Source organism: Narcine bancroftii, chromosome 7 (genome assembly GCF_036971445.1).
Source record: "Narcine bancroftii isolate sNarBan1 chromosome 7, sNarBan1.hap1, whole genome shotgun sequence".
NCBI classification, from domain to species: Eukaryota; Metazoa; Chordata; class Chondrichthyes; order Torpediniformes; family Narcinidae; genus Narcine; species Narcine bancroftii.
Genome location: NC_091475.1, coordinates 161,493,794 through 161,519,275, shown reverse-complemented (window position 1 = coordinate 161,519,275; position 25,482 = coordinate 161,493,794). Strand labels below are relative to the sequence as shown.

Genomic DNA, 25,482 nt, shown 5'->3' with positions numbered 1-25,482 from the left:
TTCATACAATTCCAACCTGTCACTATGCTATGAAAACCCAGAGGAGGCCAACAACGGTCATTGCCAGGTGACACAGTCTAATTTCTCCTCCACTAATTTACAAGAAATGCAGCATAGGAACTAAAACTGTTAGTGTTTAATGCACAAGCGCAACAGATACCAGAAAGTAACCACCTGAATTTCTTAAACGATGGAAAATGAGCAGAAAGTGGTTGCTTCACAAGAGGAAAACATGAAAGTCTGCAGACACCATGGTTGAAGTAAAAACACCATGCTGGAGAAACTCAGCAAAGATAAGGATACATGACCATCATTTCAGGCTGGAGCCTTTCATCAAGGTATGCGAAAATATAGGCAGGCACCTGAACAAAGTGGTGGGGGGAAGAGCCCTTCCCCCTCCACCACCGCCCCACCACCACCACAATAATTTTGTTCAGGCATCTGCCTATATTTTCAAATACCTTGAAGGGCTCAAGCCCGAAATGTTGGTTATGTATCTTTATTATATTCCAGAAGAGGTGGTTACAGCAGTCAATTTTGTCATATAAGAAAAAGTTCCAAAGGTGCATAGATATAAGGGGATTGGAGGGTTATGGGCAGGGTGCAGGTAAGTGGAACTAGAGGAGATCACTTAAATCGGTATGGACTAGAGGGGCCGAGATGGCCTGTTTCCATACTGTAATTGTTATATGGTCATATAAAGTACGCTGTTTGACCTGCTGAGTTTGTGATTTTGCACCACAAATCAATTTGTTACAAGTTTAATTTTAATCTTGTACTGCTGGAATAAACACTGCTTTGTGATATGATTTTTGGGCAAATTTGTAAATGAAAGGCACAGGGAGCGCAGCAGTTGGCGCAACACTATTACAGCGCTAGTGACCTGGGTTTAAATCCAATGCTGGATGTAAGGAGTTTTTATGGCCTTGCCACAAGCACGAGTTTCCTCAGGGTGCTCTGGTTTCCTCCCACGTTCCAAAGATGTACAAGTTGGTAGATTAATTGGCCTCATGTGCTGTAAATTTTAAAAAATCTAACATTTTAAATATTAAATTTAAAAATATGACATTAATAAATCAATAGATAGCCAAGACCAGAAAGATATCAAAATCATCTGTTTTGAACCACTTTATAAATTTTGATATGCATATTTTAAGGTAAAAAACATTACTCTAGAAAATTCCCAAATGACAGAAGAAAATAACACCTACATGCAGATTCTGACATCGAGGTATGAGATGATTTACATGAGGTCTGAGATACAGAGGAAGGTGATGGGCTGCCAGTGAGCACTTCAAAAGCTTTAAGGTGTTGCTGCATGTCGAGTCTTGACTCAGGCGCCTGCACAGAATGACAGTAGAAAGTACTACAGGTGTGGAGAAGTAATTGTTTCCATAACTGCAAGAGCCAGGATAATAGCATTTTTTTCATTTATACATAGAATGTGGGTCAGCATTTAATGCTCATCCCGAAAATGCCTTTGAACAGGTTGTGGCAAACCACCAGTGTTCGGTATGATATTCTGGAATTTTGACTCAGTATCATTGAAGATAATACAGTAAAATCTCTGTTATCAGGCATTCAAGCAACCGAGAGCTCCAAGCAACTAGCAAAAAAAAATTGCAGAAAATAAATAGATATAAAATACAAAAGTTTAAAATTGGTGACCCCACCAGCCCCCCTCCCCCCCCACACCAGTGGTTAGTTTACCAATCATGCTGTCTCGAGTAACTGGGAAATTCACTTATCCAGCATCTATCAATCCCCATAGGTGGAGGTTTTACTGTAGATCCAAGTCAGCAAGCTAAGTAATTTGGAGGGTAAGTTGCAGGCAGCATTATTTCATATGCTTATTTTCCAAGGCAGACATTGCAGTTATGGGACCTTTTTCAATTAATTCATGAATAAAATTAAATGTCCAACACAGCATTAATATATGATATATGTCAGCATATAAAACAGATATGCAGAATTGTGAAATGGTTCAGCATTGCTATTACCTTAAGTGTTGAAGAAGCATCATCCTCTGCAGGGGTATCATCCACAGTGATACCTTGTCGGCGCTGTGCTCGAACCTCAGCATAGCTGTTACAATTTTAAAGTGTATACAATAGTAACCATAAAATGAAAATAACAGTGAACGTATTTATATATTTATTCTCAGGGTTATCTTTCATTTAAACTAATATTCCATTTTGACAGTTTTTATTCATCGATAGGAAATGAATATCACTGGCAAGGCCAGCATTTACAGTTCACACTTAATTGTCCTTGAGAAAGTCATGGTAAGACATCCTTTTCAATGGCTGTGATGAGTGTACTGCCACAATATTTTTGGGTGGAGATTTCCAGCATACAGACCCAGGAATGAACAAAGGAACATTGAAATGTATTGAAGACAGGATGTTGTGTGGGATAGATTGCATAACTTGGCTGTGGATAGGGCATTAAACTAAACTGTTGGGGGTGGAGGGGTGGTTCAGTAGATTGGAAAAATATGCACAAAGTAGGAGAGGTTATTGAAGTATCCAGAAAAAAGGGCAGAAAGTTTAGAAAGGGATATGAATTTAACCTCAAACAACATGGAGACAAATGTGGGCTGAAAGTATTGCATTTATATACATGCAGCATATGAAACAAGGTAGATGAGCTTAGAGCCCAGTTAGACATTGGTAAATATGACATTGTGTGCATAACAGAAACATAGCTGAAGGAGGATGACAGCTGGAAGCTAACCATCCAAGGAATCACATCCCATTGAAAAGGCAGCGGGTAGAGAGAGGGGATAGGCTGGTTCTGTTTGTAAAATCAAAATCAAATTCTGGGCAAGAAGGGACAGAAGATCAGAAGATGGAGGATCATTATGGGTAGAGTTGAGAAACTGCAAAGGTAAAACGAGCCTGATGGGCATTTCACACAGGCCTCTGAATACCAGCCAGCATGTACGTGGGGTTCAAATTACACAGGAGTCACATTGGTCATGGGGGGACTTCAACATGCAGGTAAACTGGAAAAATCAGGTTGGGACTGGAACCCAAGGAGTTTGTTCAATGCCTATGAAATGGCTTTTTAGAGCAGCTTATGGTTGAGCCCATAGGGAAAAGGCAATTCTGTGTTTGGTGCTGTGCAATGAACCAAATTTGATGAAGAATCTTAAGGTAAAGGACCCCTTAGGAGGTCCTTATGATAGAATTCACTCTGCAATTTGAGAGGGAGAAGCTAAAATCAGTTGTGTTAGTATTTCAGTTGAATAAAGGTAACTGCAGAGGCATGAAAGAGGAGCTGCTCAAAGTTGAATGGAAGAAGACCTGAGCAGGGATGATGGTAGAGCAGCAATGGCAGGAGTTCTGGGAATAACTTGGAGGATGAATGGTCGCTTCAACCCAAATAAGAAGCAGCATTCTCAAGGGAGGATGAGGCAATCATGGCTGACAAGGAAAGGCAAAGACAGTATAAAAGCAAGAGTATTGCAAACATAAGGGTGAACCCAGAGGATTGGGTTTTAACAATCAACAGAAGGCAACTAAAAAAGCAATAAAGGGAGAACAGATAAAATATGAATGTAAGCTAATCAATAATATAAAAGAGGATAAAAAGTTTCTTCAGATACATGTAAAGTGAAAGAGAGGCAAGAGTGAATATCAGTCTACTGAAATATGATGCTGGAGAAGTGGTAACATGGACCAAAGAAATGCAGATGAACTGAATAGGTGTTTTGTGCCAGTCTTCACTGTGGAAGACACCAGCACAAGCCAGAAGTTCGAGAGACACAGGAGCAGAGGTGAGTGCAGTCACTATTGATAAGGACAAGATGCTTGGATAAGCTGAAGGGTCTGAAGGTGGATGCCATCTGGATTGGATGGCCAACCCCCCAGGTTTCTGAAAAAGGTAGCTGTAGAGATTATGGTTGAATTAGTAGTGATCTTTCAAGAATCACTAGAATCAGAAATAGTTGCAAATGTCACTCCACTCTTTAAGAAGGGAGAGAGTAAAAGACAAGAAATTAAAGGCCAGTTCGACTGACTTCAGGGGTTGATAAGATTCTAGAATCCATTAATAAGGATGAGGCTTTGGGATACTTGAAAGAAGAGAGGCTGAAGTCAGAGCTGCTGGTGATAGAGGTGTTCCTCATTGGTCAGTGGTGTCTGCTATTTTTCTCATCTTACGTTAATGATTTGCAGTTAAATTGCTGATTTTACAAAAGTAGATAGAGGGGTAGGGTGTGTTGAGGAAGCAGGGAGTTTGCATTGTTCTGGATGCTGGGCTCATTCATCCTTAGATAATAAAACATTATCTTTTATAAATGTGAATATAGATTTTGGTTATTTTGACATTTTAATTATCTTTAATTTTTTAAATAAAGAATGATATACACTGATTCAACGAAAATGAGGTTTTCCTGTAGTCTTTTCATCTTGTATGAACATGTTTAGTCCTTACAGAAAGTTCCTAAGTACTGTAAAAAAACCCAGTGTTTATGATTTCAGTGGGAAGACTTCATGAATACTTTATTATTTTATGAACACAATTATCACACATTCCAATCTATACTTTATATATACCTCACTAATGTGTGCTTGCATACAATGAACTCAGGTTTGGAGTTCCACTGATGATAAGTAATGTAGTAGTGAGTTTGGAGCCAGATCCACTGTTGCCCTTTCGTTAGGAATCGATAACAGCAAGACTTTCCTTTTCCAAACTGCATCACTGGAGAAAATAAAAGGCACGTTTCCCACAAGATGGAAAAAAAAAGAAAAATGCTATTATTTTACAGATCCAGGACAAGTCAATACAGATTCTTTAAAACAGGTGCATTTTACAATACTTCAAAGGCTAGATAAGTCTGATTAGGATAACTCTTAATTTGTTTCTTTATTAGAAAAAGGAAAAGATATAATTCTATATAACAGCAGTAAAAACAGATGTTTTATAAAACTATAATTTTCTGATCTCTATTTAAACCTGATACTGTAGTTTAATTCATCTTCACTAAAATATTTATATTGTTGCACGTTTAGCAGATTTAATTTCCAATGAAGAGGAGAGTTTTTAGAAAAGATTCTTATAATTACACGCAACTACTGGTATTTAAAAACAAAATCTAATTTAAAAAAAAAATCATATTCCAAGTCTGAAACTGTTCTGCTGGGATTTAAAGTCACATTTACCAGGTTATTTGTTCAGATCTCCTAATTACAGGATGTACTTACATAAGGAAGTGATCCAGAACAAGCTGACTAAAAAAAAATAGGAATAACAACTCTATGTCTGGAAATTGATGCAAAGAAAATAATGTAATTGAAAGAATTTGCAATCTTGGTCTACATTTTATTTCAATAGCAACCAAAGAGAAATAAAATCTGAAATTACTCAGAATGTCAGTCATTAGAATGAGTAGCTTGAAAGGTGCTGTGTGGGGAGTGGTACAGGTGCTCACTGATTTTGTGTGAACCTGCAGCCGCCTGCGGCCTGCAACAGCAAATGGTCGTCGAACACAATGATCAGGTAGACAGCATGCAGGATGAGACACCTGCTCCTGTAGACCGCAGGAATAGTGGTTGAATTGACCAATCACCACCAGTGGATCACAGGGGGTCCAATCTCGCACCGTGCATCCAGGACAGTCAATCAGCAGCTGGCCCCACTCAAGCCACGTCCCCGATGGTGACGTGGCTGGCTGCCTATAAAAGGCAGAGTTTCAGCCCGATAAAGCCAATGTCGATTACTCTCCCTTGGTGTGCAAGTCTTCTTTCAACCTCGAGCTATAATCATAGCGACCCTGCTACAGTGGTGACCCTGATTGGTCCAAATGGCGTTTTGGACCCAACGATGGAGGAACAGCCTACAATCAATGCCATAGCATTGAAGCTGCTGGGCTTCTGGACATCACAACCAATGAGTTACTAACCCCAATATACCGACAATGAATTTGCTAGAGTCTTAGTGGAATTCACCTCCATCACTACACCCAATTTCAACTCGGTGGAACAGCAATGTGGGGGTGAGACATCAAATTATTATGGAGGGTCCTCCCCTCCATGCCAGGGCACGGCGTCTCCTCCCCCCCAACGAGAAACTCAACCTGACTAGAGGAGAGTTTCAAAAGATGGAGGAACTTGGCATTGTGCAGTGCTCTGATAGCCCATGGGCCTCCCCTCTCCATATGGTACCTAAGGCAGCTGGAGGTTGGAGGCCGGGCGGAGACTACCGCCGCCTAAATGAGGCCACCACGCCTGACAGGTATCCTGTGCTCCATATCCAGGACTTCACCTCTAATCTGCAAGGGACACAGATATTCTCTAAAGTGGACCTTATCAAGGGTTATCATGAGATCCCAGTTCACCCTGATGACATTCCCAAACCTGTCATCATAACCCCATTGGACTGTTTGAATTCCTCTGCATGCCATTTGGACTGAAAAATGCAGCTCAGACTTTCCAGAGGTTGATGGACGCAGTGGGCTTGGATCTGCACTTCGCCTTCGTCTACCTCAATGACATTTTAATAGCCAGTCATAACTGCACCAAGCACGCCACCCACTTAAGACTATTGTTGTCAAGGTTAATTGAGTTCGGTTTAACCATCAATTCAGCCAAGTGTCAGTTTGGCCAAGAGACAGTTTGGTCAAGAGACAATTGGTTTCCTGGGCCATTGCATTGACCAACATGGGGCCAGGCTGTTACCCACCAAAGTGGATGCTATTTGTTCCTTCCCCAGACCATCGACTGTGAAAGGACTGGAGGAGTTCACAGGTAAGGTCAATTTTTATCATCACTTCATACCTGTAGCGACTTGCATCCTGAGTCCTCTATCTTCCCTCATGGCTTAGCCCAGTAAAGACATTCAATGGTTACAGGAGGCTTTCCATGCCACCAAAGATGCCCTTCTTGTGCATCCAAGGACAGATGCCCCAAATGCCTTTATGGTAGACGCCTCCAGCACAGCAGTCGGGGGTGTACTTGAGCAACTAGTTAATGGACAGTGGCAGCCACTGGCCTTTTTCAATAAACATCTCTGGCCACCAGAGCTCAAGTACAGGGATTTTGATAGGGAGCTGTTAGCCTTATACCTGGCAATTCAGCATTTCCATTACTTCCTGGAGGGTAGGAAGTTCAAAATTTACACAGACCACATATCACTTACCTTTGCTTTCAGCAAGATGTCAGACCTAACAGACATTGCACATATCGCTGGCAAGTCCATTGTGGTGGCCAATGCCCTATCCTATCCAGCTATTCTGGCGGTGGACGACCCTGCCCTGGGTATCAACTGCATGGCCCTGGCAGATATGCAGCAGGCAGACCCTGACATACTGGCATACTGGACAGCACTTACCGGACTGCAACTAGAGGACAATCAGATCGCTCCAGGTAACTGCACGCTGCTCTGCGACACCTCGACTGGTAAACTGCACCCTGTCATTCCGGTCGCATGGAGGAGATGAGTTTTCAATTCGGTCCACAATTTGGCTCACCCTGCTATCAGGTCTACAGTTAGAATGGTGGCCAACTGGTATGTCTGGCACAGCCTTCATAAAGAGGTAATTCAGTGGGCCAAAACATGTATTCAGTGCCAGGCAACCAAGGTCCAGACCCACATTAAAGCTCCTCCACAACCTTTCGAACCAGCATGTTGCTGTTTCAGCCACGTGCATATAGACATTGTGGGGCCCCTACCTGTATCTATTGACTAAGGTCGACCAGATGACTAGATGGCCAGAGGCAGTGCCGCTACCTGAAATCTCTTCGGAGACATGTGAATGGACATTAATGAACACCTGGGTGGCCCGCTTTGGGGTCCCCGAACACTTAAAATCTGACAGGGGGCCCAAATTATTTCCAGCTTGTGGACCACCTTAGTAAATACCCTGGGAACTCAACTCCACCACACCACCTGCAGGCCAATGGATTGGTGGAGAGGTTCCACAGGCACCTGAAGACAGCTCTGATGGCCCAGCTCACTGGACCGAAATGGGGAACGAACTCCCTGCTAGACATCTGCAATGCCCCGAAAGAGGATCTCAAGACACTCTCTGCCAAGTTGGTCTATGACGTGCCCCTAGTCATCCCGGGCAAATTCGTGGTGGCTTCTGAGGACTTGGGGGAGCTCCCAGCAGCCAAATTGAATTGACTGCACAAGAGCCTGGGCTCACTGGCCCCATTAAAGCCCAGAGCTCACAGGCAAGCCAGCACCTTTGTCCCAAAGAACTTTGCAGACTGTCACTAAGTATTGATCTGATGCGGGGCCCACCGGCCACCTCTTCAATGGCCTTATGAAGGGCCATACCGCATCATCAGGCATAACGGCTCCACCTACGTGTTGGACAACGATGGCAGGGAAGAGATCTTCATGGTTGACCGGCTGAAACCATCCCACTTAGACATTAACCAACCAGTCACTTGCCCGACCCCATGGCACAGGTGTCGGCCACCAAACGACAGTGTCCTGATCGCCGGTTTTGGGGGGTGGCCAACACAGCTCAGCAGGCCAACACAGCAAACAGCCGTAGAACATGACAATGGGGTAGATAGCACTCAAGATGAGATGTCCGCTCCCATAGCCCACAGGAATAGTGGTTGAATCGACCAATAACTGCCAGAGGATCGCAGGGGGTCCAATCTGGGCCCGTGCATCCAGGACAGGCAATCAGCAGCCAGCCTCGCTCAAGCCATGCCCAGTGATGACAGCTCAATAAAGCCAGTGTTGATTACATTCCCTTGGTGTGCAAGTCTTCTTTCAATCTCGAGCTATAACCCATTATACCTCGAGCTATAACTGTAGCAACCTCGCTACAAACCCTCTTCAGACAATGATCCCAGTAGATCACATCATGGGGAGGGGGAGGGGAGACCCCAGTGATCCTTTCTGCCACTCCTATAGTCCTGTGTATTAACCTCCGATCTGATGCTATACAGCAACTGTATTACACTGTCATGCAGCCAGCCAGGATGCTCTCAGTCGAGCTCCTGGAGATAGTTGACAGGATGGTGGCCTTTCCCGCCTCAGCCTTTTCAGGAAGTGCATTTGCTGTTGTTCTTTCTAACAAGTGAGATGTTGTGTGTCTAGGGATAGGTCACTTTTTAAGTGGACTCCAAAGAACTTGGTGTTCTCTACGCTCTTCTCTGCTGACCTATTTATGTGCAGTAGAAAGTGGTTTTCCCTGGTCCTCCTGAAGTCCACAATCATCTCCTTTGTCCTGTTGAGACTCCGGTTGTTTTCCACACCATTTCACTTGATTTTTCACCTCTTCTCTGTATTAGGACTCATCATTGTTGGTGACGAGGCCAACTACTGTTGTGTCATCTGCAAACCTGATGACACTATTGGAGCTGAATCTGGCCATGCAGTCATGGGTCAGTAGCGTGAACGGGAGCGAGATACGCACACAGCCCTGAATTGCGCCAGTGCTCAACATGACGATGCTTGAAGTTCTGCTGCTACTGACCTAGACATACTGTGGTCTTTCGTTAGGAAGTCCAGAAAGAAGTTACAGAGTGGGGTGTTGAGTCCCAGTGAGGACTAGTTCTCCATGAGATTCCGGGGTACGACTGTATTAAAAGCTGAGCTGAAGTCAATGAACAGCAGCCTGATGTAGATGCATCATTCACCAGGTGAGCTAGTATGGAGTGGAAAGACAAGGCCATGGCATCACGTGTTTTTTTTTTCTTTCATCTTCAGGTTTTTCATATTTCATCTGTCGAGCCCTATTTACAAAGCCTCAATTTACACCTTCAATACCTATTTTCAACTGATGCCACTTCCATGTATCATTCCATTCTTCCTGACTGAACCCTCCCTTCTTTCTCTGCCCCTTCTTCTTTTTTTCTTTAATTTCTAACTTTTTCCTGTCCTGATAATCTGCTAAATTACCAATTTTTCACCCCACAGGTTTAGATTGACTTGCAGATAACTTTCAACACTTCCTGTTTTTGTTTCAGACTTAAAACTTTTCTTATATTTTGAAGATGACAGAAATCCTTGATTTCCCTTTCTCTATTACAGATCAGTTTTTATAATTAATAAAATCAATTGCAGCAAGTAATGCCACTGTATTGTACTCATTGTTGAAGAGTTTCTTTTATTAGGTTTGAAGCAATGTTATTGTTATAATTTCAAAAGAATAATTTTTTGAGTGGTAATTAGGTCGGTGTATGCTCTACCCATGGAATAATTGGGATGAGTGGCGGCATCTAACTCTTCCTGAGGCCAAGTAATTGTGGAATACTTCCCCAGAGAGAGAGAGAAAAAAGTGTTTATATATTAAATAAAAGACGAGCGAGAAATTTAACCAACGCTGCACTCTTTTTTAGGAGTGGCATTCATGAAATAAAACGACTGCATTGTAAAAGTATTTTCTGCGCAATACTCCCTGTATTTCCTTTTAGAGTGGCTTTTTAGTGCAAGCATAGAATCAGTGGTTAGCGTGTACCTCCAAGCTCAAACCAAAGTCAAATACTATTGTCTGCTGTTTAGAACATGGTGTTCACTCCTACCTTGAAGATTTGAAGACTAATTTGAATTTTACTCTGACATGTGTGACATTTTTTCTTCAAATTCTTTCCCTTAGATTTTTAGATTTGAAATCATGGCATTATATTCTGTTTCAAATTCGAAGTCTAACACAATTGATTAATCCATTGTATTCAATATGATACATACATTGTTGATGGCACCTTGATAACTGTTCCAGATCATCTGCATGGTAATAATCATAACCTGAAGTACCCAGGACTTCAAATGGCAAGTAACCTATGATTGGTGCAGCCCTGTTATAAAGAGAAAATGGTTACAAAGTATCAGTATTACTTGAAGTGTAGCTGCCAACCAAACAAAGGAGAATCCCTGGAAATGAAGCAGACTGACTATGACTTAAATTAGATTTCAATGTTATTGATAAGCCTCCCTTGAGAAGATACATGCATTCAACTGGTGACTCTTCACCCACATGATGTCCATCCACGACTGCAAGCTCACCTCCCTTGAGCAGACCTCTCCTGTACTACATTCACCACAGGATCCACGTGTTCAACCATTGATTCTACACCCACCTGGCTCCTATCAAGAATTGGAAGCTCGCCTCCCTTGAGGCTACAGCCTCTGCAATCCTCAGTGTAGGTTCCCATCTCAGCCCCAGCGGTCTACCCTTCGGAGATTTCCACGCCTCCTCCACTGACTCCAGCCCTGACCCTGGTCGCCTACCCACCAATGCTCCTGATACCTCGGCCGCCTAGTGAACCCTGGTCCTGGCTGCCCACTTAAAGGAGCTCCCAACGTGATGGCCATGAACTCTAGCCCTGGCCATGGTCGCCTGCTTACCAGAGATCCCAAAACTGTGGCCACTGACTCCAGCCCTGACCCTGGCTGCCTACTCTCCAGAAATCCTGACACTATGGCCGCCCCCTGGAACCCTGGCCGCCTACCCAACATAACTCCCAATGCCATGGCTGCAAACTCCAAACGTAGCTCCGGCTGCCTACTCACCGGAGCTCCCGATGCCATGACTGCAAACTCCAACCTTGGCCCTGGCCGCCCAACCAATGGAGCTCCCAACACCGTGGCCGCCAACTCGAACCCTAGCCTGGCTACCCATCAGAGCTCCCGACACTATGGCCTCCAACTCCAGCATTGACCCCTGCCACCTACCTGCAGGAGGTCCTGACACTTCAGCCGCTGATTCTCACCTGGGCCCCAGCCGCCCTCAGGCCGGAGCTTCCCACACTGACTTCCACCATATGGCTGTCAACATGGACTCCCACTGTGGTCCCAACCTGATGGATCCCATTTGCTCATCTCCACTACTATTCCTTACCCTTCCTTTATCCCCTTATACCTCTCCCTACTCTACCCCCATCTCCCCCTCACAACTCCCCTCTTCTTCTCAACCCTGATCTTAAATTTTAAATTAAAAAAAATGTAAAATGAGACATTTCAGCCCACATGTCCCTGCCACCCAATTTTCCCCCAATTAACCTGCACCCCCAGTACATTTTGAATGGTGGGAGGAAAATCCATGCAGATGCAGGGAGAATGTACAAATTCCTTACAGACAGCACAGGATTCAAACCCCGATCCCTGGCGTTGTAAAGGCTATGTGCTAACCATTACACAAACCGTGCTGCCCATCACCAACCATGTCAATTCTGTGTCACATTCCCATACTCACATCTGTCTATGGCCTCATGTGCTGTCCCACCATGATCAGCTGTAAAGTGGAGGAACAATGCCCGGTTTTCCATCTGGGCACTCTCCAGCTGGATGGCATTAACATTGACTTTTCTGGTTTCTGCTAACCTGCTCTCCTTTGCCCCCTTCCTTTACTTCCCTCTGTCAGCTCTCCACCCCTTTCCCTCTCTACTCACCTAGCCATCCACCCTTCCCTTGCTCGCTGCTGTCCCCTCCCTCCATTCTCCACCTATCTCCTCCTGCCTTTGCAACCACACCTCCCCCCTTAAGCTTTTAATCGGACACCTGCCATCATTTTTCCATACCTTGATGGAGGGCTCAAATGCGAAATATCAGTTATATATTTTTATCTTTGCTTTATAAACCTACCGACTTTTTCCATCCAAGTCATTTATGAAAAAAACCACAAAGAGCAGGGAGTCCCAGAGCAGATCCTCATGGAACACAATTGGTCAATGACCTCTGGGCCGAATATGCTCCATCAACCACCACCCTCTGTGAGCAAGTCAATTGTGAATCCACACACATTTCCATGGATCACACGCCCCAGGTCTTTCTGGATGAGTCTACTATGGGGAACCTTATCAAATGCATCACTAGAATCCATATACACCTTATCCACTGCACCACATAATCCAAGCAAATCATATTTTGAATGGTTAAAGAGGATTTCTGGTAGCATGGAACTATTATCAGGAGCTTGCATAATTAAATTTCCATTATTTTGCCTTTCTTTCATCCATATCCTCACCAAACATTGTACATTGTGGATAAGAACCCAGTTGCTAACCCAAATGTTTATAAGTGAAGAGATATTACTGTAGTTTTCAGATTAGGGTGTAAAGGCAAGTTGGATAAATCATACATTATCTTTCATAAGTTATTGATATGATTTCTAAGAACTAATGGGAACACCATTTGCATTCCCACTGTTCAGAACTATCCATCTTTGCCATATTTTGATCTCTATATGGAATGACCACCAAATTGACTGGCATTAATTAAGAAAGACTGTATTAACAACACACACAAAATCACTTGAAAAGAGAGAACAGAGAGAAACTAAGTTTTCTGACAGTCTTTTGTAGTATTTGCCAACTTGATTACAACTGAGCAAAACTCATTAAATATAACCAGAAAGGAAGCAAGAGTGAAAACATCAAGAAGCTTGACTAATTGTCACCACTGATAAATGCAGGCTTCAGTAAATTTAAGATGCCAGACATCAATTGTAAGGAAAATGCTACAATGTGTTATTAACAAAGTGTTAACAGATCTCTTATCAACTGTCATCAACTTTGAGGATCTAACCGGCAAATAAGGAAAGCTGTGGAACTTGTGCTTTTCAGTTTCAGATGTCCTTTAATTAGATAACAGAGATTATAGGGCAAAATTAAAGCTCTAGGGTTTGAAGAGAATGTATTAGTGCAGACTGAGGACTGGACAGAAAACAGGTCATTTTTGGGCTGGGAGACTGTAATTATAAGGATGCTGCAATGATTAGTGTTGGGATTCTGACTGTTCACCATCTTACCATTCATTTAGATGAGAATATATGTAACAACATATTCATATTTGCCGATCATACAAAGTTGGTAGCAATGTGAGATGTGAGGAAGATCCAGGAAGTCTTCAAAGGGATATAGGCTGGCCAAATCAGTGGTGGATTAACTATTAGGCTGAGTAGGCTGAAGCCTACACACCAACATAACCATTTGTCAATATGGGCTCGTGTTAGTCCTGGGTCCACCCATCAATCAAGGCTCCAAAATGCCAAACCAGACTCAGGAAACCTGGGGCACCTGGTCTTTTGAAAAGTGACTAGGACGAACATCACAGAACACCAAACAGCATAGCAAACAGTTTCATGGCCGCCAGAAATACTCAGGAACCCCATGGTGAAAATGCACATTATCTCCACTGAAGGAGCTGAAGGCCCAGTCGCGACTCATAAGTAACTTAAGGAACATGCGTGGTGCTCTCCAACACACCAACCCTGCATAGGTGAAGCCGGTGACTGTAGGCCAGAGTCAGCCATTGCTAGGGAGACGCATGCAGTGGTCCCTGGAAGCTGGCGGCAGCAGCATTAAGATTTGCGGCATGTGCAGGGGGGGGGGGGGGCTCTGAAATACCGGTGTCCAACCAGTCACCTGTGGAAATAAGTGAACAGTGGTTGAATGGGAGGTGTGTAGCTGGTGGTGTCTGACCAGTGGCCGTACTGCTAAATGAGGGGCCAGTAGTGAGTGGAGCCTAGGTGGCCAGGCCCTTGCTGGAGACTGAGGGTCAGCAGGGGGGGATTACACCACAGCAGGGATATAACCATATAACCATATAACCACTTACAGCACAGAACAGGCCAGTTCGGCCCTACTAGACAATGCCGTAGCAAATCTCCACCCTCCTAGTCCCACTGACCAGCACCCGGTCCATACCCCTCTAGTCCCCTCCTATCCATGTAACGATCCAGTCTTCCCTTAAATGTAACCAATGATCCCGCCTCGACCACGTCTGCCGGAAGCTCATTCCACATCCCCACCACCCTCTGCGTAAAGAAATTTCCCCTCGTGTTCCCCTTATAATTTTCCCCCTTCAATCTTAAACCATGTCCTCTAGTTTGAATCTCCACCTTTCTTAATTGAAAAAGCCTACCACATTTACTCTGTCCCTTTTAAAATCTTAAACAACTCTATCAAGTCCCCTCTCAATCTTCTACACTCCAGAGAAAAAAGCCCCAGTCTGCACAACCTTTCCCTGTAACTCAGACCCTGAAATCCTGTCAACATTCTCGTGAACCTTCTCTGCACTCTCTCTATTTTGTTTATAATTCCTATAATTTGGTGACCAAAACTGTACACAGTACTCCAATATGGCCTCACCAATGCCTTGTACAATTTCATCATAACCTCCCTACTCTTGAATTCAATACTCCGATTTATGAAGGCCAACATTCCAAATGCCTTCTTCACCACACCATCTACCTGAGTATCAGCCTTGAGGGTACTATTTACCATAACTCCTAAATCCCTTTGTTGCTCTGCACTCCTCAATTGTCTACCATTCAATGTATATGACCTATTTAAATTTGCCTTTCCAAAATGTAGCACCTCACATTTATCTGTATTAAATTCCATCAGCCATTTCTCAGCCCACACCTTTTAATCCCCTTTTAAATCACCTTTTAATCTACGGTAATCTACCTCACTGTCCACAACACCACCAATCTTTGTGTCATCCGCAAACTTGCTTATCCAATTCTCCACCCCTACATCCAGATCGTTAATATATATAACAAATAATAGTGGACCCAGGACCGAACCCTGAGGAACTCCACTAGTCACCGGCCTCCAATTGGACAAACAATTTTCTACCACTACTCTCTGACACCTCCCATCCAACCACTGCTGAATCCATTTCACTACCTCTTTATTTATACCTAATGCCTCCACCTTTTTTCCTAACCTCCTGTGGGGAACTTTGTCAAAAGCTTTACTAAAGTCCAAATAGACAACATCCACAGCTTTCCCTTCATCAACCTTTTTTGTAACCCCCTCGAAGATCTCAATCAGGTTTGTCAAGCATGATCTACCCCTGACAAAACCATGCTGATTACTCCCTATCAATCCCTGTACCTCCAAAAATTTGTAAATAGCATCCCTCAGAACACTTTCCATCAACTTGCCCACCACAGACGTCAGACTTACAGGCCTATAATTCCCAGGTTTGCATTTGGACCCTTTCTTAAACAGAGGAACCACATGCGCCACCCTCCGATCCTTTGGATCAAGGGGCGGCGGGGGCAGCTCAGTCTTGTAGTGGGGACCAAGGGGTGCCGGGGGTAGCTCAGGCCTGTGAGAGGGCAAAGTTGGGGGGGGAGGGGGTCTTACTAAAGTTCGGCCTAGGGCTTGGGTAGAAGTTAATCCACTACTGGGCCAAATGAATGGGCAAGGATATGACAAATAACAAATCAAAGTACTTTTTGAATAGCAAGAGATTATATTATTGTTAGTGCAGAGCATGTTCTTATGTGTGAAAGTCAACATTGCAAATATAGCAATTATAAAGAAAAATGAATGAAATTGAAAAATACAAAATTCTTCTGGGATTTTATAGACAAGATATGCAGGTTAATACCTCAGAATAAAAAGTCAGCCATTCAGGGAAAAGACAAGAAGAAAAGTTTTCACCCAGAGGTAGTTGTCCCTTTGAAATAGTTTCCCCAATGAATCTCATTGTCACCTCAAATTAATGATCTAACTAGCCCTATCCCCTCATTTCTGGTACAATATTGGAGAATTTTTACTGAACCCTTCCTTTGGCCTTAACATCCTTCCTAAAGTGTAATTAGCAGAATATATCAGACTAGACCTAACTATTGTGGTGAAGATATAGCTTATCTTCCTTAATGTTGTAATGTATATCTTTCTTTTAAATGCCAAGGATAACATCATGATCTTGCCTTCAAAGACAGTATTCAACACCCCTAGTCTCTATTCCTACACATCTACTAAAATTCTATAATTTTATAACAACATTATGATTATTATTTGGTTTAGATCTCAGCAAAATGTAAACATACAGTACAAAGGAAATAAAACTTCCTCTGTAAGGATATTCACAGTATTATTTTTCCTTCCAGGAATACAGCACAAACAAATTGTTTCCAGATCTATTTTTGGACAATAATGAAATTGGTTAGAATAAAAATGTCTCACTTACCTGTGGTCCAGAAATAAAAATTTCCATTCCAAGCTATGCCGAGAAGAAAATTCTTCTGAAGGTTCTTCAATAATGCACATCTCCTATTTTGGGATAAAGTAGAGCAAATATGGTTCAGAGTGATTAGTTGTTAGATCTTTTTCAAATATTCAGAATACACCTAGAAGATAATGTCAAATAAAGATGATTATTGTTACGTAGTACACACTGCTTTATTGCTTAGATTTACAAGAATAAATGTACCAGCTTTGGAGGCACAGTAGGTGATCCATAAGGTTTTTAGATGTAGCATTGACTACTTAAATTTTTTCCACATAATCACAGATAATGTAACACATAAGGATGTTATTAGGCCCATTGTCAATGTGCCGATATTTTATTCTGGCATCTGACTGATATTCCACATTCCCGATGAAGGGCTCAGACCTGAATGGCCTTTTACTTCCTATGGAACTTGCATGACCCTTTGTGTTTCCCCAGCACTTGCAGCATCTGCAGATTTTCTTGTTTACCTCGATGTGTAGATTCAAGTTATCATGTTATATTGGTAACATGACCATCTCCATGAAAGACTGATGCAAAGCATTCATTAATATCTGAACTAGCCAAAATATTTCTTTTTTGACCCTCTCCTTACTTTGACATGATTAGTTCCATGTGGTTCAATTCAATTTTAAACTGTTAACAAGTTCTCATTGATATTTCTATCATCTGATGAATCAATTATTCTAATATATGAATCACTCTCCCCACTCTCCCTTCTTTTTCTTGGACCTGCTCATGCTCTTGGTCTTCAAATGCATCTCTAATTTTTTTTTGGATCCAGTGCAGAGAACAATCGCTGAGTTTGCTGGCCGGCTAGATGTACTCACCTTTATGAACTGAGGTGTTGCTAAACGAACAGTTGCTACAAAACACATCCGTACAGCTACCGTTGTTTGGAATGTCCTTTGAACTGCACCATCAAAACCATTACAAGAAGAGCTAGGCACTAAAATGAAAAAAAGTGAAAGATGATTTCCAACTATGGGTATACCAGAATGATATCAATGATTTTTCAATATAAACGATTCAAAGACTTAACTATAAAGCAGTAGAGATTAATCTGCATCAAAATATATGTATCGCTAAGGCACTCTGCCTTATTTTTTTGTTCCCTGAGCCTGTCAAATTTAAGCATTATGATAGATTTAAATAATGACCTGTGAATTGTTAAGTAACCACAAACTAATTTTTATTTTAAAAGGCATACTCATAGAATATATATATTAAAAATAGAATAATATGTACAATGGATAAAAATAGTATTTTATAGTATTTAGTTGACTTCAGTTTGACCATGAAGTCATAATATATGTTAGAGAAATAAAACTTAAGATGTCTTTTTATAAGTTAAAGTGGACTCCGTTTGCTAATTATATGCATTTAAGTTTGATTTAAATATATGATATTTTAGTATTGACAATTTTTTTTGTTGTTAGAATTTTTTTTTAGGTTAAGTTTTATCTCTTTTTTTGAAAGTGGGTATTTTTTTCCATATATAATATTGTTAATTTTATTAACTCTTCACTTTTTATTTGGGGGGGGGGGGAGGGTTGGACTAATTTTAAGTTAGACTATTAATATTGTGTTACAATTAACGGGGGGGGGGTTATTTTGTGTAGTTTTCTGATGTAATATTGTAATCATACCATTTTAATTTTTTTTAAATTTTTTTAAAATGTAATTCTCTATTGTATTCATGTTATAAAATTTTAAATAAAGTCTTCAAAAAAAAGAGAAATAAAACTTAATTAAATCTTTCACATTTCATTGGTCAGTTTCTCATAAATACTAAACAAGATCAACTTCTTTACTTGAATATGTGATTCCAGAACACAAAATTTATCTTTGCCTGGTGGATATTTGTAATTTTTTTGGGGTGGGGAGGAAGAGAGCAGAACTGCTGTTTATTGTACCAGGCTTTGTGCAGTTTCATATCCAAAGCTTTCCTGATTTTGCCTAGCAATTGCTGTCTGTTCAATATTGCAAACTCGTATGAATTACCGCATGATAAAAAAGTAAGACATAAATAAATAAATGAAATGCAGTGCTTTCTAAGCCAACTACAAGACAAAATTGCATTTATGTACTTCAGAAAAATATGGACTTAGCCCTTCCTGATAATCTAGTAAATCATGTTAGTTAATTTGTTGTATTGACAATTAAATTTTTTAAAAATTTAGACATGTTGCACAGTAACAGGCCCTTCCTGGCCAATTACACCCAAATGACCTATTGACCCTAGTGAAGGCTGGGAGGAAGCCAGAGCACCTGGAGGAAACCCATGCAGACACAGGGAGAATGTACAAACTCCTTACAGACAGCACCAGATTCGAGCCCGGGTTGCAGATGCTAACTGCTACCCATGCCACCCCTATTTCATTTATTGTTAGATTTTACTTATTAAATATGCAACAAAGACAATCTCTCTCATATATCTATACCTTAACATGAAGAGCATAAACCTGGCAGCTGGAATAATATGTTTGATCTAGAGTGGATAGCGTTATGTTTCAGACCAGCGGCAATAGAAATTCACCAAGATACTGTTATTGTTTTTATTTTAAAACAACATATTTATTAATAACTACTACTAATATAACATGTTAATTACCTTAACCCCAACTATGTATGAATATACTTATGTGTCAGTATTTGTGTGTGTGTGTGAGATACCCAAACCATTACAGCATAGGTACAATTCTGGAAAGTCAGTCCAAAGTTCAGTCTTCAAAATCCTGTATTGAAACACAGACTCTTAAACTGATGCACAGAAGTAATCACAAAGGAGGTGGGAGAGACTGGGTGACTGGACTGCTGAAAACTCACAAATCCTTGTTGAGTTTCTTGCTGAGAAATATCCTCTCGGATGAAAGGTTGTCACAATTCCCCTTTTCCTTGACAAGGGGAAACAAAACTTGTGACTTCCACTAAGCTTCCAAAAACATTGGCACAGGTCAGTTTTTGGTCACAGTCTGGTTCAATAAGTCCCCTTCAAAATTACCTTTCCTTTGTTCACGGTGGGGTTCAATAATTCTCCTGATAGGGAGAATCAGCCAAATTGTTTATTTCATACAGAATCACTCAGCAGTGTTCATGAGATGGTTGCTGATCACAAACTCTGCTGTTCCTTTAAATGTTTCTCTCACATGTCTCTCTCTCTCCCCACCTGTCCCTGGATAAAACAACAAATGTTCTCTCTCTCTTCCTCCAGAGGATAAACTTTGGGCACAGTCTGTACCTGATTGTTGCCACTCAGTTCTTGCCACAGTTGTGAATGGTTGCAGCTGGTACTAACCCTTAAAGTGACAGTCCCTAAATTAAATGGGAGCTCGTAATAATAGACAGTCTGTAATAACAGTCTGTGGCCCGATTTTGAGTTGCACCAGTAAAATTTTATAATAGGAAAGGGAAACTGAGGCAGGTACCAAATCTCAGTTACAGGGTTCAACCCAGACAGAATTGTAGGTGGAAGACCAGATTAAGTTGCTAATCTCAAATCCAGAATGCACCTTATTAAAGGAATATAATTTATTTGGAAAACAGGATTCACTCATTCCTTTCTTCAGGATACCTAACCATGTGATGATCCTACCTCTATTCTCTGTTGCATTTTTGATAACCTCTAGGCTATGAAGGTAGAAAATAAAAGAAAATCTACTTTTATCTACCCTAATTTTTGCAAAGTAAGTAAATGTAGGTGTGGGCAGAATTAACCAATCTAAGCCATGCTTTCCAGAGAGATCAGACTGCTGCCATTAGCTTCTGGTCTCCTTCCTGAAAAAGGAGCCCTACCAGAATCTGTGAAATGATTCCAAGCATGAATCATTAGTTGCTGGAGGGGGAGGGAGAAAGAAAACACATCAATCTCCTAACTTTCTGAGTACTTCCAAAGTTTTCTTTTTCACTTCCCTCTCTAGGACAAGGATATTTTTATTTTGGATTAAAATAAACCTTTAGTACTGTAGTTGTTTTGCAAATGTTACATAATTGGTGAAGGATTTTTCATGGTTCCTCTGACTGGAGCTTGAAACATAGTTGTGTAAATTTGTATTTAGCCAAATTTTCTGCCCAACAAGTATAAAATTCATCTAATTTGTGATCCCCATTTTTTTTAGTAATTCCTATATTTATATCTCCATTACATAGTTTGCTTTCTGTGGTGCACACAATAATTACGTCGATGTGATGGAGTAACTAAAGGGCTTTAGTTACCAAAACCTGAACATTATTGATACACTACTTGGCCAGATTCCAGGTACAGGAGCAAGAGGGGGCAAGTCTGGGCACACCAGGCTTTATTGGGAAATTCCAGGAGGAGCCAAGGGAGGAGTTAGGGAAGGTCAGGTAGGTTGGACTGGCTACAGTGACCACACTGGAGGTAAAATACACATATTTTTATCTTCTAACATCCAATATCGATTAAAAAAAAGAAAACAAATACTTTCTTCCCTGTTAATATTCTACTTTAATTATCTATGCTCTGTACACTTCTAGTTTGACAATATGTTCGACATTTAACTGTAGTTCTGTGCAAGATACGTCAAAATTCAACTTAATTTTGTTCATTGCAAAATTTCTCTGAGCAGAATATCAAGCATATAAATGATTTAGCTTATTGATTATTACCAATTAGTTCTTTCTTTTTAAACCACTGCTCTATTTATTGTGCACAAATTCTGTGTTTTGCAAACTAATCATTGTTTTTATTCTCATAAATAACAATTGAAGACAAGTCTCAACACTTACCATTGTCGTAAGACTGAAAGCTTCCCACAAATCTTAGATATTCATAGGTAGGAGGTTCCTTTGGGTCTAATGTTCCCCGTAGGAGATGACAAGAAAACTCAAAGTAGTTCTCAGCTTTAAATAGAAGAAAATATTGCTCAAATCCAAGTTACATAAATGCAATTTCGAGGTCCTAAATTATCATTGTGTAGCCAGTGCACAATGTGAGCTTTTCATTTCCGATGGAGGGAGCATTAGGGATAGCTCTGCAATTTGTCACAGAACTTAGAGGTCTTCATTTACTTTTTAGTACTGTGGTGATATGTAATTACACCACTAGGCCACTAGGGGTCATCCCGGTGACCTTGTATGTAAAGCAGTCCAGGGCTACAGTCTAGCCTTCCAGGTTCGTCTTGCAGAGAGACAAGACCTTAGTGTACATATTAGTTTATTAAAGCTGTCTTATACTTGCACTGCTGGTGTTGTTATTGTCAGTACAATTAGTCACCCCCCCTTAAAAAAATTGTTATTCCCCCACCCCGACCCCATCCTCCTTCCCTTGTTTGTAAGTTCATAAGTCCAAAATTTTTTGAGGCTTCCGCTGCCTTCTGGACCTCCTCAGTAGTGGTATAAGGGTGGGGAGGTCAGTCTGCCTTTCGACCTTTCTTGGTGGAGGTGTGGGAGTGGGAAGTACTAGATGTGGCTGTGTGGGCTGGGGATCCTCTTGTATGGGATTAGGTCCTGACATCAAGTCTAGGATGGTGATATTTTATGGGCCGGGTGTACCCAGGGTCCTGATTTCTGGGGTGGGTGGTATAGTCCTCTGGGGTGACTCGATGTACAACTGTTCTAGTGACTAATTGTACTGACAATAACCACACCAGCAGTGCGAGTATAAGACAGCTTTAATAAACTAATATGTACACTAAGAGGTCTTATCTCTCTGCAAGACGAACCTGGAAGGCTAGACTGTAGCTCTGGACTGCTTTATATACAAGGTCACCAGAATGACCCCTGGTGACCTAGTGGTGTAATTACACATCAGCACAAGTACCTTAGTCTATCCAATTGTTACTTTGTAAAGATTCATTCATGTTCATAATTTGTATGTTATTTTTCTTTTTTTTCTGCTATTCTCATTTTCCCTTGATAACATCATCAAGCATGAAGACTTTGGTAGCACATTCAACCCCAGATCTATTAGTAAATGGAATATTGGCTGAGATGAAATTTGCTGCTACTTGTACTTAATATCAACAAGTCACTAAATACGGCTACAAGTAACAATATAATTCTGTCTCCAGTTCTCGCTGTTTACCCATTCCCACCCAAATGTATGTAATGGACACTTCACTCTAAGCTCAGTCTGAATTGATTTGGGTACCTGATCATGAACTGAAAAATTATTCTCCACCCAGTTATCGACAAGAAATTTTGGGCCAGAAGTCAGTCCTTGATCATTTGCCCTCAATGTGCCACACATTAGAGAAATTCAAAATTCAGATCTGTAAAATTCAATGAATCTCAAAACCAGAATGCAATCTGCTTGATGATATTAAATTGAACATTTAGGGCAAATGACTGAAGATGAGCTTAAAACCATTTCTTCGACCTCAGAAGTGCTCCCTTTCCAGTTTTCAATTTCACAACTAATGGAACCTCAATTGATAGCATCACACCATCAGGAGGCTGTTGTATGCTTGGCCTACATCCCTGTAAACCGTTCTGATCCATGTATCTGCCTCATTACCTTTTGAACGTGATAATTGTCTCTATTTCTACCATTTCCTCTGGCAGCTCATTCCATATACCCACCAGTATCTGTGTTAAGAGGGTTCCCCTCAGGTCCCTTTTAAATCATTCTCGTCTCACCTTAAACCTAAGCCCTCCAGTTTTAGACTCATCGACACTTGGATGAAGGTTGCGACTATTTACCTTATGTCTGTCCCTCATGATTTTATAAATATCTATAAGATCCCCCAGTCAGCCTCCTATGCTCCAGGAAGAAAAGTCCCATCTTATCCAGATTCTCCTTAAAATTCAAATCTACTGTGCAGCAACATCCTTGTGACACTTTTTTTGCACCCTTTCTATCTTCAGGTCATCTTTCTTATAGCTGGGAGACCAAAACTGCACATAATTCTCCAAATCTAGTCTCACTAATATCTTGTACAATTGTAACATGATGTCCCTGCCCATGTATTCAATACCCTGACCAACGAAAGTAAATGCGCCAAGGACCTCTTTAATACCCTATTACCTGCAATGACCACTTTCATGGAACTATGTACCTATACTTCCAAGACTCTTATGTTCTACAACACTGCCCAGGGCCCTGTCATTCATCATGGATGTTATGTCCTTGTTTAACCAGCAAAGTGCAACACCTCACACTAGTTGATTTGACATTCCTTTGCCCATTTTCCAGTTCATCTAGATCAGTGGTTTTCAAACTTTTTTCTTTCCACTCACAATTCACTAAATAATCCCTATGGCATAAGTGTGATTAGTAAAGGATTACTTAAGGTGGTATGTGAGTGGGAAGGGAAGGTTGAGAACCACTACTCTAGACCCAATTGCTACTGAAACACTGTATTTTGCTTGAGAAAAATTGTAATTGGCCCATTTCCTTTGGAGTTATGAAACTGTCCACATAACGAATCAATTAGGTACAATTAAAACAGTGGTTTTGAAACTTTTTCTTTCCACACACATACCACCTTAAATAATCCCTTACTAATCACAGAGCACCCATGGCATAGGGAATATTTAAAGTGGTATGTGAGTGGAAAGAAAACATTTGAAAATCACTTATCTGGATCCCGTTGAATTCTTAGATTACCTACTTCACTGTACAACTAGTTTTCATGTTATCACCAAACTTCTTTGCCTTGGCTTCGCAGACAAAGATTTATGGAGGGGTAATGTCCACGTCAGCTGCAGGCTCGTTTGTGGCTGACAAGTCCAATGCGGGACAGGCAGACACGGTTGCAGCGGTTGCAAAGGAAAATTGTTGGGTGTTGGGTTTTTCCTCCTTTGTCTTTTGTCAGTGAAGTGGGCTCTGCGGTCTTCTTTGAAGGAGGTTGCTGCTCGCCGAAATGTGAGGCGCCAAGATGCACGGTTTGAGGCGATATCTGCCCACTGGCGGTGGTCAATGTGGCAGGCACTAAGAGATTTCTTTAGGCAGTCCTTGTACCTCTTCTTTGGTGCTCCTCTGTCTCGGTGGCCAGTGGAGAGCTCGCCATATAACACGATCTTGGGAAGGCGATGGTCCTCCATTCTGGAGACGTGACCTACCCAGCGCAGTTTGATCTTCAGCAGCGTGGATTCGATGCTGTCGGCCTCTGCCATCTCGAGTACTTCGATGTTGGTGATGAAGTCATTCCAATAAATGTTGAGGATGGAGCGGAGACAACGCTGGTGGAAGCTTTCTAGGAGCCGTAGGTGATGCCGGTAGAGGACCCATGATTTGGAGCCGAACAGGAGTGTGGGTATGACACCAAACTTACTAACCATGCTAACTACATTGTCATCCGTAATTAACACAGATGACACTGGACTCAGCACCAATCCCCGTGGCAGTCCACTGGTCACAGGCCTCCAATCTGAGTAACAACCCTTCAATACTAACCCTTGCCTCCCTCCAACAAGCTGATTCTTTATCCATTGGCCAGCTCAAGCAACCTTAGTTTCTGGACCAGCCAAACAGGTGGAACCTTGTCAAAGTCCATGAAGATAACATCTGATTTCCCAAGCAAAAAACCATTCTCTTAGAATCCCCTCCAGTAACTTAACCACAACTGACATTAA

General features: G+C 41.6%; 1 protein-coding gene across 5 annotated transcripts in view; it reads right to left on the bottom strand.

Annotated features, from left to right (window-relative positions):
• Nucleotides 1-25,482, bottom strand: part of LOC138739278 (neuronal PAS domain-containing protein 2-like) — a 107,076-nt gene that overhangs the window by 23,362 nt on the left and 58,232 nt on the right. For all 5 annotated transcript variants that reach the window (XM_069891027.1, XM_069891024.1, XM_069891022.1 and 2 more), the window contains 7 exons: nucleotides 21,694-21,807; nucleotides 17,775-17,893; nucleotides 16,903-16,985; nucleotides 10,663-10,769; nucleotides 4,563-4,710; nucleotides 2,001-2,085; nucleotides 1,212-1,341 (listed from right to left, as the gene is read on the bottom strand). In XM_069891027.1, the coding sequence (XP_069747128.1) occupies nucleotides 1,212-1,341; nucleotides 2,001-2,085; nucleotides 4,563-4,710; nucleotides 10,663-10,769; nucleotides 16,903-16,985; nucleotides 17,775-17,893; nucleotides 21,694-21,807 (786 nt within the window). The remainder of the gene's footprint in view (nucleotides 1-1,211; nucleotides 1,342-2,000; nucleotides 2,086-4,562; nucleotides 4,711-10,662; nucleotides 10,770-16,902; nucleotides 16,986-17,774; nucleotides 17,894-21,693; nucleotides 21,808-25,482) is intronic.